This window comes from Leptonychotes weddellii, chromosome 14, assembly GCF_054177405.1.
Source record: "Leptonychotes weddellii isolate Sample4059 chromosome 14, ASM5417740v2, whole genome shotgun sequence".
Taxonomy (NCBI): domain Eukaryota; kingdom Metazoa; phylum Chordata; class Mammalia; order Carnivora; family Phocidae; genus Leptonychotes; species Leptonychotes weddellii.
In genome coordinates this window covers 47568375-47587712 of record NC_138382.1, presented here as the reverse complement: position 1 = coordinate 47587712, position 19338 = coordinate 47568375, and the positions used below count along the sequence as shown (strand labels likewise).

General features: G+C 43.0%; 1 protein-coding gene and 2 long non-coding RNA genes across 3 annotated transcripts in view; 1 reads left to right on the top strand and 2 right to left on the bottom strand.

Annotated features, from left to right (window-relative positions):
* Positions 1–2395, bottom strand: part of LOC145717055 (uncharacterized) — a 7522-nt gene extending 5127 nt beyond the window's left edge. Inside the window, exons 1-2 of the long non-coding RNA XR_014140035.1 lie at positions 2288–2395; positions 125–204 (exon numbers count right to left, since the gene is read on the bottom strand). This is a non-coding gene — a long non-coding RNA (uncharacterized LOC145717055). The remainder of the gene's footprint in view (positions 1–124; positions 205–2287) is intronic.
* A 39-nt stretch (positions 2396–2434) lies between these two features.
* On the top strand, positions 2435–9769 carry SPATA31F3 (SPATA31 subfamily F member 3). Its single transcript, XM_081803110.1, has 5 exons — positions 2435–2578; positions 3068–3113; positions 3674–3734; positions 5026–5510; positions 8446–9769. The coding sequence occupies exons 1-5, from the start codon at positions 2435–2437 to the stop codon at positions 8910–8912; spliced, it is 1203 nt and encodes a 400-aa protein (XP_081659236.1). The 3' UTR covers positions 8913–9769.
* Positions 3830–12261, bottom strand: LOC145717054 (uncharacterized). The gene is made up of 3 exons (XR_014140034.1): positions 12138–12261; positions 5083–5453; positions 3830–3956 (listed from the first exon to the last, which is right to left on the bottom strand). It is a non-coding gene; the product is annotated as an uncharacterized LOC145717054 (long non-coding RNA).
* Positions 12262–19338: the final 7077 nt, after the last annotated feature.

Below are 19338 nucleotides of genomic sequence, written 5' to 3'. Positions count from 1 at the left end.
AATCTGATGGTTTTGTCATGGGCAGGGGGTTAGGAGGAGACTGAGAACTGTTTCTGCAGTAAAAAGGCAGCAGCAGCTGCGGGAAGCAGAGCTGGTTGGGTAGGACATACAATATTCTGTTCACCTTCTCTTCATCCCACTGGTGAGGGACGGAGTGTCCTAGGGTTCTGGAGGTGGTTGAACTCGCAGCACTGGACACCGGACCTATGAGATTGACAGCAGTTTATTAATCACATATATTCACAGCCCAGGGGAGGAGGACACCAAACACCATGCAGGGCCACATTAGGTCAGGTTAATGGAAGACAGAACTGTTGAAGTAGCATAGAAGGCAGCAGCAGCTGCAGAAAGCAGGAGCAGGTTGGGAAGGAATAATAAAAGTTAAAGATTCAAGCTATATTGTAGGTATCTCGACCTGCTACTAAAAAGGTGATGCAAGCTGTTTGTTAACTTGATATTCAGCACTCTTTGGTTGAAAAAGTCTTCTCATTTTTGTAGAATGGTATTTGTAAGTTCAGGGAAGATGTTAAAATGGCTCAAATTCATCCATCATCAGGGTGAGACTCCTCTTAAGTTATCTTAAATGTAAGGATGTATTTTGTTTGCGTTTTGTTCTATCTAAAAAAGACACTTAAAAAAAATTCACTAATCCATTTTTTTATGAAATCATTGTCAGAGTATTCTTCCTTATAGCTAATAAAAAAGATCCCTCATACTAATAATTGGTAGGGTGGTTTTTTTTGCTTTTTGTTTCTTAAATTGTGGTATATACTTAACATAAAATTTACTGTTTTAACTATTTTTAGGTGTATAGTTCAGTGTCATTAAAACATTTGCAGTGTTGTGCAGTCATCTCTACTATCCATTTTCAGAACTTTTTCATCATCCCAAAGAGAAACTCTGTACCCACTGAATAATAACTCCTTAATCCCCTCTTCCCCAAGCCCTAATAAGGTTGATTCTTGATTCATGTGAATTAGTTTTATCTTTTTTTTTTAAAGATTTTTAGTTATTTATTTATTTGAGAGAGAGAGCAGGAGAGGGAGGAGGGTCAGAAGGAGAAGCAGACTCCCCGCCGAGCAGGGAGCCCGATGTGGGACTCGAACCCGGGACTCCAGGATCATGACCTGAGCCGAACGCAGACGCTTAACCATCTGAGCCACCCAGGCGCCCTAGTTTTATCTTTTAACTAGGTTCTTAAGTGTCTTGAGAACAGGCAGGTAACACAACTCACATGTGTATGTGCCTTTGATATTGCCCAGTTTAGGGATGACCTCAGATTGAGTGCTCACCACACCTGGCTGGTGGTAGACTGGATGCTGGAGGAAGGACCAAGTAGCACTTTCAGAGATGTTGAGCCTAAGAATTTTGGGGATGTGGGACCACTCTTATCAATAGGGCAAGAACTTAAGGAAATTCAGAAGTCCTAGGGTGTTGGAGGCTTCTCACAATGTCGACAGGGGCCATGACGTTAACATTAATGTGTGAATCAGTGGATATAAGAGTGGTGAAGAGGTTGAACAGGAAAAAGCTTGCCCTGCCTAAAGGTATTCAAATTCAGACTTCATAAAACATTTAGCCAAACATTCCAGCCATGTTGGATTCAACCAAAGAACCACAAGTTTGTAGTCCTTAATCAAAAGTGTTGCCAGTGACCCATCTCCAGGAATAGGCAGGATGCTGAAAGATCTATAGAGGCTGTTTCAGAAAATCAAGCTCCAGAAGAGAACCTCACTTATGTGCCTCATGGAAGGCAGTATTTACAGTCTTTTCCCACCCATCTCAAGCTTGACCATAGACTGGGAGGAATCCTTAACTCTCAGATAGTTATTTTCAAAGGCAGCAGCTATATCCTTTCCTTGACAGATCAGACATGATCCTCTTCTTGAACCTCTTAATACTGACCACCAATTGCCTGTGACATCAAAATCCTCACTTTCTAATAGTTAACAAGATATGTATGTCCTAGCCTCTTGTGTGTTTTTTTAGTTATCTTCCCAGTACAGGTGATGGAGTTCCTCTGACCTAGCCAGTCTCTCTCTTATAGGGCATGCAGTGTACATAAAGACTAACTTATCTAAGGATAGGTGCCACACTGTTGTCTTAAGGAGAGAGCTAAGCCATCAGGTTATAGGGAATAGAGCATGAAAGAATATATGCTGCCCATGACCTTGGCACCTCTAGGGCCCAAGCTCTGCAACTCATACAGACAACCAGACACCTCATCTGAACACTGCATCACATGAGCTTCTCCTAGACAAATAAAGGCCTGTGATACTCTGCATACCTTTTGAAATAGGAGAGCTTTGTGATGTAGTCTAGTGACCTGGTTCCATCTTCTGTGAGGCAGAAATGACAACGTCTAGAATTTGGAGGCATTAGGTTCCAAGTCCCTGAAAGCCTAGGAAGAGAGATGGCTAGTGAGGTTTAGATTATGTTGACCCCTACCTTTCTTCTGTGTGATGTTGGATATTCCTTATACACTTATGGCTCCTTCATTATTATTGCATTAATTATTTGGCAAGTGAAAAAGAGCCACCAAGAATTAAGGTTGGGACCTAACAGGAGCTGTTGCCGGGTAGGGAGACCAATGACCATGCCTGAACTGATTAAGCCTCAAACAAGATTTTATCCCCTTACTTTCTCCTGTTACCCTGACCCCTTCTTTTTTATGGGGGTTTCTTCATGGATCCCAGAAGAGCTCCAAATTTGGGTTGATTCTTCTGGCTGGGAGACATTCAGGACCTTGGATAGCTAAAATCCTTTGGCTACTAGACCTCTTATCCTTTAATCTGTTCCTCTTTCCTCCTGTCTCACTTTGATCTCCCCACAGAACTTGTTCAGGGAATGGGGGTAGAGGTTTGGAGTATAGAAGAGCCTTAAAATGAATTAGTAATAAGAGAAGGGAAATGATGGGTGGAAAAGATAGAGTAGGGGAAAGAATGGTAGGAGAGTATATAAAATTGGAATATAGAAAAAATTTGGGAAACATTTACAGGTTTTGTCTCATTTAGACACAAAAAGTAAAAGGTGCCCAGCTTAATACTCTAACTTTTTTGTTTTCAAGAGTCACCGGAGAGTCAAACAAAGGGCTAAAGATAGAACATCAAGAGGTAAAGTCCTAGTTTCTCCTTGGACTCCCCTCACTATGGGCAAGATTCCCCTGATTCCTGTCCCTCTATGACCCCTGGAACAAGTAGCCAGGTGCTCTAACCACTGAAGGCTCCAATTACCCCAGTTGACAGATTCTCCCAGAAGACTTTCTTGGGTGGGAAATCAGGGCCTAGGAATGTTCCAAAATTCTCAAGGCCTAGGAATGTTCCAAAATTCTCTACCTTACCCCTGCCCCTGGGAATGAAGAATGAGGAAGCAGGACAGAAGCCTTTAGCTGTGTCATTTACTAGTTTTACGACCTTGTGGAAGTCACTTCATCTCTCAGTCTGTGATTCCTGAAATGGGCATCTCATGATCCTGCCTCACTCAGGGTGTGGTTGTGATGATCAAATGAAATTAGGTCTAGGCTAACATGTTGCAGCGGGTTAAGTTGTACACAGACGTGCCTTAGAGCATTGACTGTTGGGGTTTTCAGCCTCCTCTTACTCAAAGACCTTCAGCTTGCTATAGGATGTCCCTGCATCCTCTCATTCCTTGTAACACTGTCCTGATTTTTCAGCTAGGAGACATTCCCGAGAAGAAGCTGAGAAGCCGTGGGAGCTGCTCTCTGTTATGAAAAGGTGATCACTTGCTCTTTGCAGTCTCCAAACCCCCAGCCTGGCCTGTGATGATTTCTCTGCTTGGCCTGGGGCAGGGAGGAGAAGAGGGATAATGTCTGGGAGGGCGTCAGACACAGTGGATGCTGAGGACTGGTTGAGAGGGTTGTCAGGGCAGAAGGGGATCAGGTGTCTCAGGAAGGAGGAGTCTTCCAGTTCTGCTCTGGGCTTAGGTTCACAGTGGTCCTGAAATTCAGGATTTTGCTACTATGTAATTCATTGACGACTCTACATGAGTTTGTACTCAGCCACAGACAAGTTATCCAGTCAAGAGAATAGAGAAATGCATGCATAAATAAATCACCATGTCATATTCCCTTTATAGTTACAACTATTCAAGGGCAGACCCGTGGAACCTGCTAATATTACCTCCATGGTTTTATCTTCAGGGAGGCCAATTCCTGGGACAGCCCTCAGAAAGGATCGTGTCATCTTATCCTCTTCTTAAAATCTCTAAAGAATGGGATTGGCCTTTAAGAGATGCTATGTACAGGAGCTAGGACACTCCATAGTCCCCAGAATGCAGAGTTCCCACAAAGACCTCATTTTCCACAGCTTAGGAATACTGAATGCCAGGCTATGGCCTTCTTTTTTTTTTGGCTGTGGCCTTCTTAACCCCAGATGAGACTGACTCCAGGTTCTTCTGGGAATGTTCCTGGTGATGCCCATTCAGCTAACCATTGGCTCCCTGCCTCTGCCTGGTTTCCTTCTCCTGGTTCAGCTTCTCAACATAGATCAACAGCCTCGGTACACCCCACCTCTTAGTCTCTCATGGCCCTGCATTCCCACGGGTTGTCTGAGATCTAGCCCAACAAGCTCCAGACCCTCACCCCAGCCCAGCCCAACATAATTTGCCAATGGCCTTTTCCTAGGAGGCAAAGGAGATGGGTAAACACCATGAGGGTACAGGCCCCAAGGCTTCCAGGACTAGGGGAGGGTGAACGAAATCTCCAGGCCACACATATTCAAAGAGGCAGGTGTTGGGGTGCCTGGGTGGCTCAGTTGGTTAAGCATCCCACTCTTGATCTCAGCTCAAGTCTTGATCTCAGGGTTGTGAGTTCAAGCCCTGCTTTGGGAAGTACATCAAAAACTAATGAGTACTGTGTGGAGACTAACATAACATTAAAAAAAAAAAAAAAAAGCCCCGCATTGGGCTCCATGCTAGGTGTGGAGCCTACTTAAAAAAGCATAACAAAACAAACAAAAAGAGGCAGGTGTCACTCCATCAGTAACTGTTGCCATCTTCCCTTCCCAGCCAGGGCTGGCTTCCTAAGGAGGGAAGTGTGAGGCGGCTCCTGTGTGCAGATCCTACCTGCCCCATCTGCAATGCTGTGGCTCTGGAGATTCAGCAGTTGCTGGTGGGTGAGAACACCCTGATCTCTCCACCTTCATCGGGGCCATCGCAGGGCTCCTCTTGCCTAGAGATTTTGTCCATGTCTAGTCTCTCTTTGGAGCAGAGTCAGGGTTCCCTGCACTCCAAAGATCTTTCACTTCCATCTGTAACCCCCACAAAGTTACAATTAACGGATCAGAAATCCTTAACACAGTCAGCTGCCCAGTCAACCAATGTCAGCATCCAAGATCAGCAGGCTGAACACCTTCAGCGAAGGAAGGGATTTCAAGTGCCAGATGTGTCCAGGGATGCAGGAGCTCTTTCTTCTTCAAGTGAGGAGCCTAGGATTCCTGTGAATCAGCAGGACAGGAGGAAGAGCCACTCTGAATGTGTGCTGGAGAAACAAGGTAAGCTGCCCTTGAATATCTGATTCTCTTTCTTTCCCTGAATTCAGAACTCATGAACCTAAAACACCCCATTGCCTTGCATGTTCCTATTTCCCCAAAGCCCTGAGGTATCCTTAAGTACATGTATATAAATGCATGCATTTCTATACCTGAGGGCTCCCAAGATCTTTAGAAGGGTTCTTATGACAACTTATAACACATAGCCCCAAATATTTTCCAAGCCTGGGAGAAAAAACCCAACCATTTCTTTCATCATAATGCTACCTCTAAGGCCTCTGTTGAAAATATGGTCTATCTTCCTGACCTGGGTTCATGAGAGTTGAGCCAGTCTGCCCAAACTTTCTGGGTTATAGAAGGATCCACTATGAAACCAGAGCAAAGACACTGCAAGCAAATCCCAAACTCCATGGCTCTGGCTCTACCCTCTACTACGTTTCGTTTCTAAGTGGTCTCTATCCATTGCCTGGAGGACCCACTGATGCCTCAGTGTGCTGTCTGCAGCAGAAACATAGCTACCTTTCTATGATTCCTCTTTTCTGCACAATGAGTCCTCAGTCTGCCCAAAGATCTCTCCACAAAACGGGAGCCCCAGTCCCTTTTTCTTCAATAATTTCTTCTTGATCTCTGTACTGTCTAAAATTTCCCCCACCTAAGTTAGCCCCATCTTCTTTCCACATCCCCAAATTTGGGCTTCTCCCTCTGACTAACAACGAACCCATATCAATATCCCACTTCCTCCTCTGTCCAAGGGTGAAGCCTTAAAGTGGCACCAGCTGCAAAGGCAGCCACATCTTCAGTGGGGCTTGCCAGCTATTGCCCAGTAATCTCTGTAGATGCAGAGAATCATACAAAACGAAGCCCTGAGACATGTTTCTGCCTGTCCCTAGGGCCCTACCTGCTAGGAGAAGCCCATTTCAGTCTTTAAGAGGGAGGTGGTGTTTCCCTGGAACATGCCCAGAGCTGCTTGAGTTCTACTTTCAGAAGTGGTTGATTTAGCAAATTGATTCACTATTGCAAGGGCCTGCCCCAGAAGATCCAGCAGTCCAAACAGTTGCTTCTGTCCCCTCCTCACCAGCAGACCCTGCCCCAGAGCAGCACACTGACCAGTGTGAGTGTCCCCTAGCTTGTAGACCTAGAGGCCAGTGGGGATAGTGACCTGTTCTGATCCACTGTGGGAGCAGGGCCAGTCCACAGTTGCTTGCCCAGCTAAGGCAATGTTGCAGAGCTACAGTGACTACAGGTGTGGTAAAAATTGCGAGGGCATTGTTCCTGTTCACATTTGTAGCTGTTGGGACTAGAAATCATTGGGTCTACAGCATTCCAAGTGCCCTGGCAACAGCTTGGTTCTCTTGTGCCCAGAAAGTAAGTCCCTAGATGTGGAGGCAGCTGTTAGCCCCTACATGGATCAGGAAGCTACATCCTCAATACTGATAGGCCTTGACCAGCAGCAACAAGCCTCACCTGATGCTGTCACTGATCATCCTGATCAGCACCTGCCTGGATATCTTCCCAAGGAGCCATTGAGAAACTGTAGACAAGTTTTGGCCTTCCTGTCAGGGCTGCCAGCTTTTTATTATGTGGCTTTCTCCAAAGCCATGGCCCTGGCAATCACTAGCCAATCACTAGCCAATCACATGACGTGTCTGAGCCTGTTGGGGGCCAGTAGAACCTATGGCTTAATATCATCTAAACACCAATGTGTAAGTCCTGGGCCAGCTTTCAAGATGCCAATGAGACTTGTGCAGACAGTGCATAAGCATTCCAGGTTGAAGTATAGGTGAATGGAGATGGTGCCTCTAGAGAGCCAGACATCCTGCTGGCCCCTGTTCACTCAAGATACCCATCTTGGCCAAACTAAATTTTTACCTGAAAAAGAAATTCCTGGAGATACATTTGGGAAGTCTTATAAAGACAAAGGAGTCCAGGAACAAGTTGTGGATGTCCCAAGGAATATCTGTGCCTAGAACTCCTTTTGGAGTCTAAACAACCAAGGAAAAACATTGCTCCAGGATCTATCCATCCCACCAGGTATCATCCCACGTGCTCTAGAATGCTCCACCTAAAAGAACAGCTTGCAGTTAAACTAAGGCAGTGCAGGAGAACCAAAGGCAAGTTAGTCCCACCGGGCCTCCAAGATCTCACAACCCACTGGGGACACAACAGGGGCCCAGGTGCTTTGTATTCATCTGGAAACCAGTGTGAACAAGCTCAACCCGGAGGAGCCCTGGAACCCTTATCCCCTGCAAAGGTGAGGACAACTCCCTACCCCAGCAGAGAAAACAGAGGACCCAGGAAGACTTAAAGCAACAGAGAATCACAGACAAGGGGGTGCTGCTTTGAAGCTCTCCCTAGCCGGAGAGAACATCTACTCTGTTGAGGTTCAGAGGCCAGGGGGGACTCTTATAAATAGAACCCTTAGCACCCCTGACTTCCCAAATGTATCTCCAGGATCTTTCTCAAGTATAATTTGTTAGGTCAAGATGTTTGCCTTGAGTGAGTTGGAACTAGCAAGGATCTATCTGGATCTGCAGAGCCACCATTTCCATCCCCTCAGCTGACTGATCCCTATCAGCACCTTCACCAGTTTCTCCTTCACTTTGAGTTCCTAGAGTTTCCCCTAGGGACTCCTTGAGTCAAAAGGCCAGATGAGAATGGTCTGTAAGGTTGTTAAAGCAAGCTGAATGATCTCACCCAAACAAGGATTCCTCAGAATGCCAAAACTGGAGTTGCCAGAGCTTAATGGGCCAGACCTTACATGACCAACTGACTGGGCCATTATTTGCTGGGCCAAATTGTAAGTCCAGCATTGAAACTGACCACATTTTTTAAGATCCAAACTTTGCAGGGCCAAAATTTATAGGGCCACACTTTCTAGGGTCAAGAGCTGCAGGGTCTATTAAAAGCAGCCCAAATTCACAAGATCCCATTCTTCCAGAAGCTGCAGAAGCTGGCTTAGGAAATAAGGTGAAGCACTTTCCACACTGGATTAACCCCAAGATGAAAGGTCAAGGGCATAAAGAATCCATTCTCCTCTCTAAGGATGAGACAGTGCCCAAAACCATGACAAAAAAGGTTGAGAAGACTCCACCCCCCACCAAACACCCTGTGACAGGAGCCAAGTTGGAGAAGAAAACGGAGGAGGAGGGCATGACCTTCTTTGATGCCCCCCAGTGTCTGGACAATGAACTCAAGCAACAATCCCTTCCGCCCAGACGCTCCTGGTTCCTGTGCCTTTCCCATGACAGCTCCAAGCACTGTCCTCAGCTGACTTGTGCCACTCAGCCAGAAAATCCATCCCACGTCTCAGCTCTCACCTCAGCAGAAGGCACTGGTCTACACAAAGAGAATACCCAGTCCAGGAAAAAGGAGTTTGTAGGTTCCCAATCCTCTGCATGCCCATGAGAAAGGATGTCATCCTTTCCGTTAATGTGCAGGTGAGGCAGGACCCTCTCCAAATATACTCTATACCTCTAAGCAAAGAACCACCTGTTTGTGCCTCCTTATTTTCAAGGTTGTATGTGATGTAGAGAGTAGAGAAGGTAGATAATACTTCCCATGTAATATAGGAGCTTAAACTCATATTTCAAATAGATCAGCATTTTCCACACAATTCTTTCAGTCCCACCCTGAATTGTGGATAGGGGGACTTGAGCAAAGAAGGAAGACCCTTGTCCAAGGTGCACTGAGGGTGCACCAGGCTTGAATTCTATCATGTCTTCCCGTGGCATCTATGGGCCCTAGAGGAACAATGTGGGCATGATGACAGTATAAGAAGTAGCAGCCAGGAATCTAGTGCATTTTGGGTCCATAGGCACAATTCACCAATAACTTCTATATATGCCCACAGTCTGAAGGGAAGTTTTTTACAGGAGTGTCACAATGCTCATCCTTGATAAACACAAAAGAACACAGATAATGTGACATGTGTCAGAAGCAAATGATAGAATCTCCCCTCTCTGCACCCTGTTGTTATTGATTAGATCTTTAGAAGGGCTAACCCATCTGGGAGTCTGCTGTAGCCTGTTGCCAGTTTGACCCCCATTGCCTTTCAGTTGCATGGGATAAATGCCTCCTAGAACAAAGATCAGTTAAAGAGAAGGTTCCCAAAAAGATCACAATAAAAATGACTTTGACCTGAGTCTTATATTCAACAGTTCAAATATTCAACTACTATGTGCCAGGTACTATGCCAGACACTAGGAACACAATGGTGAACAACACCAGGCCTTCCTCCATTGAGCTTATGGAAGCATGGAGTAGACTGTCAAATAGAAAGTTACTAAAAGCACTGTGATAAGGACTAATTAGAGGATGTAGGGGAAATACACACAGGGCACTTAACCTAATTTGGTAGGGGGAGGGGGTTCATGGAAATTTTCCTAGAAGAGGTGATATGTAGACTGAATTTCAAAGGATAAGAAGTTGTCCAGGAAGGAAGTGGGGAATCTCTGGGTTTCCCCAGGCTGAAAGTACAAACTGAGCAAATGTATGGTGTCAAGCAAATGGGTATGCCATGTAAGAGAACAGTAACTTGCTGGAGAAGTACCTATGATAATCAAAAGCATATTAAAATGTTTGAGGGATCAGAATGAGATTGCCAAACTAGAGAATGGATGGCATTCACTCATGCATTTTTTTCATTCCTTCAACTAATACTGAGCGTCTACTACATGCCACACACTTGTATAAGCACTGAGTATACAGCAATGAACAAAAGAGGAAAAAACAATCTGTCTTTAATGAGCTTACGTTGATGGTACACTAGGGAGGGAGATAAAAGCAGCATAAGTAGGGGTGCCTGGGTGGCTCAGTCGTTAAGCATCTGACTTTGGCTCAGGTCACAATCCCAGGGTCCTGGGATCGAGCCCGCCATCGGGCTCCCTGCTCCGCGGGAAGCCTGCTTCTCCCTCTCCCACTCCCCCTGCTTGTGTTCCCTCTCTCGCTGTGTCTCTGTCAAATAAACAAATAAAATCTTAAAAAAAAAAAAGCATAAGTAAAAAATACAGTATGTAGAAGAAGACCAAATATATAAAAGGTAAGAAGTTTGGGGAAGACTTAGGTGGGGTGCAGTTTTAAATAGGGAGTTCAGGGCAGGTCTCACTAAAAATGTGGGCATGAGGGTGCCTGGGTCGCTCAGTCAGTTAAGCATCTGCCTTTGGCTCAAGTCATGATCTTGGGGTCCTGGGATTGAGCCCCGTGTCGGGCTCCTTGCTTGGTGGGGAGTTTGCTTCCCTCTTTGCCTGCAGCTCCCCCTGCTTGTGCTCTCTCTCTCTCTGACAAATAAATACATAAAATCTTTTTTTTTTTTTTCCCCAAAATGTGGGCATGTGGGATGCCTGGGTGGCTCAGTCAGTTAAGCATCTGCCTTCAGCTCCGGTTATGATCCAGGGTCCTGGGATCGAGTCCCTCATCAGGCTCCTTGCTCGGCGGGGAGCCTGCTTCTCCCTCTGCCTGCTGCTCCCCCTGCTTGTGCTCTCTCTCTCTGTCAAATAAATAAATAAAATTTTAAAAAATGTGAGCATGGACTAGAGAGAGATTAGAGAGTAAATCACATAGGTAACAGGAAATTTCATGTCAGACATGGATAACTGAGCAACTTTCATGTCAGAAACATGGTCTGGAGGGTGGAGCATGCCTGAGCTATTCCAAGGAAGAAGGACAGTGAGCCCAAAGCAGAGTAATCATTAAGGGGGAAAGTAATGGAGGACAAATCAGAGCTGTAAAGGGGCCAAATGGGGTAAGGCCTGGAAGGTCATTGCAAAGACTTTGACTTTTTGAGTAAATGGAAGTTGCTGTTAGAGGATCTGCTTAAATCTGCCTTATGTTTTAAAATGATCACCTAGGCTGAGTTGCTAACAGCAGTGTTGAGGGTATAGACTTGGATAGAAGCAAGGAGATTGATTAGTCATGAGATTATTCCAGTAATCTTAGCAGCAGAGGAGACCAGAAGTGTTTAGATGCTGGAATCATTTTGAAGTAGAGACAATAGGATACTGATATCCATTTACTGATAGATTGGATGTGGACAGTTAGAAAAAATAAAAAATCAAGGATAACACCAATGTTTTTGGCCCAAACTTCTGGCAATAGGGAGTTACCATTAACTGATGTGAGAAATGCTAGGACTGGAGTAGAATGATATGTGTGATTGGAAAGGGGGAGTGGTAATCAGGAGTCCACTTTTTTTTTTTAATTTATTTTTAAAAATTATGTCCAATTAGGAGTTCACTTTCACACAGAGATAGATACTGGACATTCAAGTGTATATATTGATTAGACAATTTGAGCATATGACCCTGGAGTTCATGGAAGGGCCTAGGCTTTAGGCAGACAGATAGACAACTAGATAAATAGATATACATAGGTGATGATGATGATGAAGAAGAAGAAGATAGATGATAGCTAGCTAGATAGATAGATGTATTTAAAACCACGAACCATGAGACTAGGCTAGGGAAACAGAAAAATTATTAAATCGGTGTGATGAGTGCTATGGTATATGGGATCCTGTCCCAGGAGGAGGTACTCAGCTGATAAGGAGAACCCTGGGGTCACATAAAGGTGTCACAATAAAAATGACCTTGAAAGGCATCTTACATTCAACAATTAAAATATTTGAGTACTTACTGTCTTCCAGGAACTATGGCAGACATAACAGTCACCAAGACACAGGCCTTGCCTCTATGCAGATCATGATCTCCTGGGTAGACAGTCTCACATGCCCAAATTGCCTAATCAAAATAAACACATGGATGTCCAATATTCATCTTAAAAGTGAACTCCTGATTCCCTGTCCCCCTAGATCTACCACAGAATCACACATGCCAGACCTGGCAGAAAGACAGAGGCTGCCCTGACTGGAAGGTATGGATCTCTGTTTTGGACACCTTGTATCTCTCAGAAGGTGGCACCTCTGCATTCCCCACCTCTGCATTCCCCACCTCTGCATTCCCACCTTCTGACCTACCACACAGGAGCCAAGAGCTAAAGGAAATGCAGGAAGTGCTGTAATCTCCCTATGATGTGGTATGGGGGACTATGGGACACTCCTGCTCCACTGATTGGTAAGGAAATCCTGGATGACTCAGTATCCCAGTAAACCAAGAGGTGGTGGCAGGACTCTCTTCCACTGATAGGACCCAATGTGTCCACTGCTAGCAAGATGCAGAAAACCCAGGATGGGAAGAAGCATCAATGTGTCCCTCCTCTGAATGATGATTCTCTGCCTAACGGATGGGGGCCCAGCCCCTGTTGTGACCCTCAGGGTGAGGAGGCCCAAGGCCCAAGCTTGCTGAGCCAACACCCTCCACGTGTTTTCCTAAAGCATCCCCGAGATCATAGGAGGTCTTGTGACAGGCACATCCTCCCTGCCTGGTGGGAGTTGGGCAGAGAGCCATGTAGGAGGATGCCCAGGAGAAGAAATGTGACTCAGAAGGGTCACAGCATCATCAGGTGAAAAGCCAAGGTTAATGTGCACACATCCTGGCTTAGGTGGAACAGGCCCTTCCCATGGTCCCCCACAGGCTCCTACCTGCCCCCAGTAGATTTCTATCACGGAAATTTCAAACAGCTGACCATAACTGCTAGACTTTTTTCCTGCTCATTCCACTATGGCAGCGAGGTCATAGAATATTCTGAGCACAGGAGTTAAGTGTGTGAGACTTTTATTTCCTTGCTCTTGCTCAATTCTGTCATGCCAACCTCTTGCCAGCAGGGGACCAGGATTCCATGAACATGAGTTGAAACTCCCTGCCCTACTCAAATTCCTAACCTGTTGGAGATCCTTAGATTCAAGGGCTCAGTTATCTTTGCTCATCTGCTCAAAATTCTAGTTCTCTACCCTGTAGGTCTTTGGGTAAAATATCCCCTGCTCCTAAATTCCCACATCCTCTGAATCTCATCCTCCTTTCCAGAGCCTTATCTCTGTTTTGGCCTAACTTCCCATCACCACCCTATACTTGCCCTTCACTGTCCAGGCTGAATCCCTGGAAGGATGATAGTAAATATGAACATAGTAGTGAAAAAAGCAAGTTACAAAAATAATCATATTACAGTCTCATTTTAAAAATATTAATAGATTTTCTTTTTAGAGCAGTTTTAGGTTTGCAGAAATATTGAGCAGCAAGTACAGGGAATTCCCATACACCTCTTCCCACCCTTGGCCACATACAGTTTCCCCTCTTTTAACATCTTGCATTTAGTGTGGTATATTTATTAAAATAGATGAGCCAGTATTGATTCATTATTATTAACCAAGGTTCATTGTTTACATTAGGATTCATTCTTTGTGTTATACATGCTATGGGTTTTGACCAATGTATAATGATATATATCCACCATTAGGGTACCATACAGAATAGTTTCTGTACCCTAAGAATTCCCTGTGTTCCACCTAATCATTCCTTTTTCCCTTCCCCCAAATCCTTGGCAGCCACTCATCCTTTTTTTTTAATTGTGATAAAATATACATAACATGAAATTTACTCTTTTAACCATTTTTAAGTGTATAATTCAGTAGCATTAAGTACATTCACAGTGTTGTATAACCATCATCACTATTTCTAAAACTTTTTCATCAACCCAAACAGAAATTCTATACTCACTAAACAATAACCCCCAAACCCCACCCTACCCCAGCGCCTGGTAACTTCTATTTTCTGTCTCTATAAATTTCCTTACTTTAGGTACTTCATATAAGAGGAATCATGTAATACCTCTCCTTTTGTGTCTGGCTTATTTGCGTCTGACATAACATAATGTGTTCATTCATCTATATTGTAGATGTATCAGTATTTAATTTATTTTTATTGCTAAATATTCTACTTTATGTATATATTACATTTTTTTTATCCATTTATCCATTGATGGACACTTGGATTGTTTCCACTTTTAGCTACTGTGAGAAATGCTGCTAGGAGCATTGGTGTGCGAGTATCTGCTTGAGTCCCTGCTTTCTATTTCTTTGGATATGTACCTAGAAGTGGAATTGTCAAATCACATGGTAATTCTGTGTTTAACTTTTAGAGAAACTGCCACCAAATTGTTTTCCACAGCAGCATTTTGCCTTTTCACCAGCAATGAATAAGAGTTCTTACTGCTCCACATCCTTACCGCATTCACTATTGTCAGTGTTCTGGATTTTGGCCATTCTAATAGGTGTGTAGTGGTATCTCATAGTGGTTTTAATTTTTAATTCTCTAATGACATGTTGAATATATTTCTGTATCTTTTTTGATGAAGGGTTCAGGTCTTTTGTCCATTTGTAAATTGGGTTATTTTCTTATTGTTGAGTTTTAATAATTTTTTGTATATTTTGGATACCAGTCCTTTATCAGGTATGTGTTTTGCACAGATTTTCTCCAAGTGTGGCTTGTTTTTTCATTCTCTTAGTAGTGTCTTTTGGAAAGAAGTTTTTAGTTTTAATGAAGTCCAACTTAATTTTTTTTTCATAGGTTGTGCTTTTGGTGATGCATCTAAGAAGTCATCATCAAACCCAAGATCATATAGATTTTCTCATAATCTCATTCTTGAAAGAAAAAATATATGTATGTTTCTATTTTTCATCTTTTGTTAATCTGTATTTTCTAATTTTTTTACATTGCAAATTAATTACATACTTTTTTATATAATTTAAAAATACCAGAGTTGGCAACAAGGTGGCTTCTTTTAGTTTTACATATAGCACTCTGTGATCCAGAAGACAAAGTTTTACCACTTCAGGTTTCAGTTTCCCTATCTATCAGTGAGTACTAGAACAGAGAAATCACAGAGTTCCCTTTCTGTCATAACATCCAGCATACTCATACTTTTTTTTCCAAGTTCTTTAAAAAGTCCATGGACTTAATTGGAGCATCCAGCCAGGGTGTATCCAGCTATGGGGCAGGGGAGGACTGTGTGTATATGTGTAAACATTTTTAAGGCTATTCACCTAGGAGTTTATGGAAGTAAGAAGCTGGGTCTGTACTTTCCAGACACTGTCCACATGCCTCATGAGCACCAGCTGTGCTCTATGGTTAGGTGGGAAAGCAGGTCCCCATGAGGGGAACAGGCACACCACACCAGGGAAGGAGAATGTGAAACTGACATACAACCTGGAACATAAACTGGTACAACCACTGTGGAAAACAGTAGGGAAGTTCCTCAAAAATTAAAAATAGAGATACCATAACATCCAATAATTCCATTATTGTGTATTTACCCAAAGAAAATGAAAACATTAATTCAAAAAGATATATGTACCCCTTTGTTTACTGCAGCCTATTTCCAATAGCCAAGATATGGAAGCAACCTAAATGTCTATCAATAGATGAATGAACAAGGAAGGTGCAAAAGACACACACACACATCCCTTATATATATAACGGAATATTATGCAGCCATAAAAAGGATTAGATCATGCCATTTGAGATAATGAATGGACCTAGAGGGTATATGCTAAGTGAAATAATGCAGACTAAGACAAATGCCATATGATTTCACTAATATGTGGAATAAAAAAATGAATAAACAAAAAAGCAGAATCAGACCTATAAATACAGAGAACAAATTGTTGGTTTCCCAAGGGGAGGAGGTGGGGTTGTTGGGCAAAATGGGTGAAGGGAGTGGGAGATACAGCATAAAGAATATAGTCAATGATACTGTAATAGTGATGTATGTGGACAGGTGGTAGCTACACTTGTGGTGAACATGGCATAAACTTGTTGAATCACTGTGTTGTACACTGGAAAGATAACATTGTGTGTCAACGATACACAAAAAATTTAAAAATCTGCTCTGCCCCTCCCCCCTGTGCTATCACGCATACTCTTTCTCAAATAAATAAATCTTAAAAGAAAAAAAAAGCAAGGGTGGGGTACCTGGATGGTGCAGTCGTTAAGCATGTAATTGGTTTCAGCTCAGGTCATGATCTCAGGGTCGTGAGATCAAATTCCCAGTCAGGCTCCTGCTCAGTGTGCAGTCTGCTTGAGACTCTCTCCCTCTGCCCCTCCCCCCTGTGCTCTCTCATGTGTGTTCTCTCTCTCTTTCTCTAAAACAAATTACTCTTTTTTTTTTATAAAGTTTTTTTTTTTTAAAGATTTTATTTATTTATTTGAGAGAGAGAGAATGAGAGAGAGCACGAGAGGGAAGAGGGTCAGAGGGAGAAGCAGACCCCCCGCTGAGCAGGGAGCCCGACGTGGGACTCGATCCTAGGACTCCAGGATCATGACCTGAGCCGAAGGCAGTTGCTTAACCAACTGAGCCACCCAGGCGCCCTAAAACAAATTAATCTTAAAAAAAAAAAAACAACTGAGGGGAGCCTGGGTGGCTCAGTCTGTTGAGCCGCTAACTCTTGGTTTTGGCTCGGGTCACGATCACAGGGTCCTAGGATTGAACCCCATGATGGGCTCCTTGCTCATCGTGGAGTCTGCTTGGGATTCTCTGTCCCTCTCCCTCTGCCCCTCCCCCCACTTGCTCTCTCTCTCAAATAAATAAATAAAATCTTTTTTAAAAAAAACCTGACACACAATCCTTCACTGTGGACCTTCCTCGTGGTCAATTATTATTTCCAAGGCCACATTTTTTCTCAGAAAACTTTCATGGTAAGTCTTTCAGATTTTTTTTTACTTTTTTTTTTTTTTTTGGAGAGAGAACCTACACAAGTGGGGGAGGGGGCAGAAGGAGAGGGGGAGAGAGAGAATGTTGTTGTTTTTTTTTGTATAGGCATGTTCATAGCAGCTTTATTTACAATAGTAAAAAATGAAAACCTAGTGTTACATTCACACAATGGATTACTATTCAGCAATAACAAAAAAGAACACACTAACTAGAGAAGGAAAAACTAAGGTGAAAAAAATCAAAACAGTTATTATTTCTTATAGGTTAGGCATTGACTGAAAAAGGATACAAGGGAACTTTCTGGGGTGTTGGAAATGTTCTATACTGTAATATCCTTTTGTCAAAAGTATACAGCTAAAAATTGTACACTTCAATGTATGTAAATATTACCAAAAATAACCATATATTAATGATGATGATGATAGAATGAGGTGGTAGGGAATAGGTGAAAGTATAAATGATATAAAAATGGCAGAATATTGGGGTACCTGGGTGGTGCAGTTGGTTAAGCGTCTGACTCCTGGTTTCATCTCAGGTCATGATCTCGGGGTCCTGGGATTGAGAACCCCCCCATCGTGTGCTCAGCATGGGGTCTGCTTAGGATTCTCTCTCCCTCTCCCTCTGCCCCTCCCACTCTCTCTCTCAAGAATCTTAAGCAGGCTCTACACCCAGCACAGAGCCCAATATGGGGCTCAATCTCACAACCTTGAGATCATGACCTGAGCTGAAATCAAGTGAGCCACCCAGGTACCCCATCAAATTTTTTTTTACTGTGATCCATAGCAAGAAATATAGCTGTATATACAAAGTTATAAACATGTGTTCGTAGATCTAGACCTGAACCCAAAGTTTTGTGAAACAGTCCTACTTTTACTACACGTGATGTTCCCTGATATTTTCTATACTTTTTATCCCATTTCATTAAAACAGTCCTGATAGTGACTCTCTCAGATGATTTCATGACTTCCCAATGAGTCTGGACCTACAATTTGAGAAACACAGCCTTAGGATAATCTTACATTTTTGATTACAGAACTACCTTTTTGTCTTGATTTAAAGATGGTTACCTCTAAAAGACAAGGACAACATTGTGGAGTATAAGGTAAGCCTTCCCCTTGACTTCTGTGGTGCAAGAACAGAATTCTCAAGCTTGTCTTAAGAGTCTGTGTGGTTGGAAGGTCTAACAGATGGACAGCTACTAATATACCTTTGGGGAAAAAAAAACGTACTCTATATGAGAGGCTGATCCTTTTTGACCTGTGAATATATACAAAAGAATATTTATTGGACCATTGTTTTTTTGTATAGGCATGTTTTTAATTAAATGTGGAAATAGGGGTGCCTGGGTGGCTCAGTCGGTTAAGCATCTCCCTTCGGCTCAGGTTGTGATCCTAGGGTCCTGGGATCGAACCACACATTGGGCTCCCTGCTTAGCGGGGAGCCTGCTTCTCCTCTCCTCCCTGCTCCTGCTCTCTCTCACTATCTCTGTCTCTCTAATAAATGAAATATTTTTTAAAATGTGGAAACAATCTCAACAGGAATACAAAGTCTAGAGCAATGATTCTTAAATGGTGAACTGGATGGATCCTGGGCAGGTGGGAGGTGTCTATAAGAAACTCCAAGAAGAGGGAGAGAAATGAGTGGATTGAAAAAGCATATTAATTAGAATATACATATTTATATTTGGAAGACAAATATTAAAACACATTACCCCCCCCTTTTTTTTGTAACATAGACTACAAAACAGTGGAGGTTTACAGTATCTTCTTTCTTCTTGGGAAGACACAGAAGGTACCAGCTCTCTAAATAGTTTGGGGAAGCCCCCTCCCAGAAGTTGTATTAGAAGTTTTAGGGAGCAGTCATAAAATGTTTACATTTTAAAAACTGAGAAACACTTGTTCAAAGACCTAGAATAAACATACTTGAAATTTTAACTTTTCAAGAATTATTCCTTGGAGGAAAATCAGTGGTAATCATTTAGTTCTTACAGGCTTTTTCAGACAAACATAATAAGAGTTATTGAACAAAGGCCAGCCAATTAGGGGAGTTACACTTTAAGTGAAATGACTCATTAATATTGTATCAGCAAACTAACTACAGGCACCTCCTAATACACTGTAGTCCTGCTACAACCATTATTCTCTATAAGGATAACAAGAATCACTATTAAGCTATCTCAGTTATTAATCATGTCATTACAGTGGCTTTGGGAGACTGTCTTTTTTTTTTTTTT

What these genes read in the sequence shown, in the direction of transcription:
- SPATA31F3 (XM_081803110.1), top strand. Translation starts at nt 2,435, where the DNA reads ATGTTGACCCCTACCTTTCTTCTGTGTGATGTTGGATATTCCTTATAC. An exon ending in CTGCTCTCTGTTATGAAAAG is followed by an intron (nt 3,735 to 5,025) that starts GTGATCACTTGC and finishes TTCCCTTCCCAG; the next exon opens with CCAGGGCTGGCTTCCTAAGG. An exon ending in ATGTGTGCTGGAGAAACAAG is followed by an intron (nt 5,511 to 8,445) that starts GTAAGCTGCCCT and finishes CCATTCTTCCAG; the next exon opens with AAGCTGCAGAAGCTGGCTTA.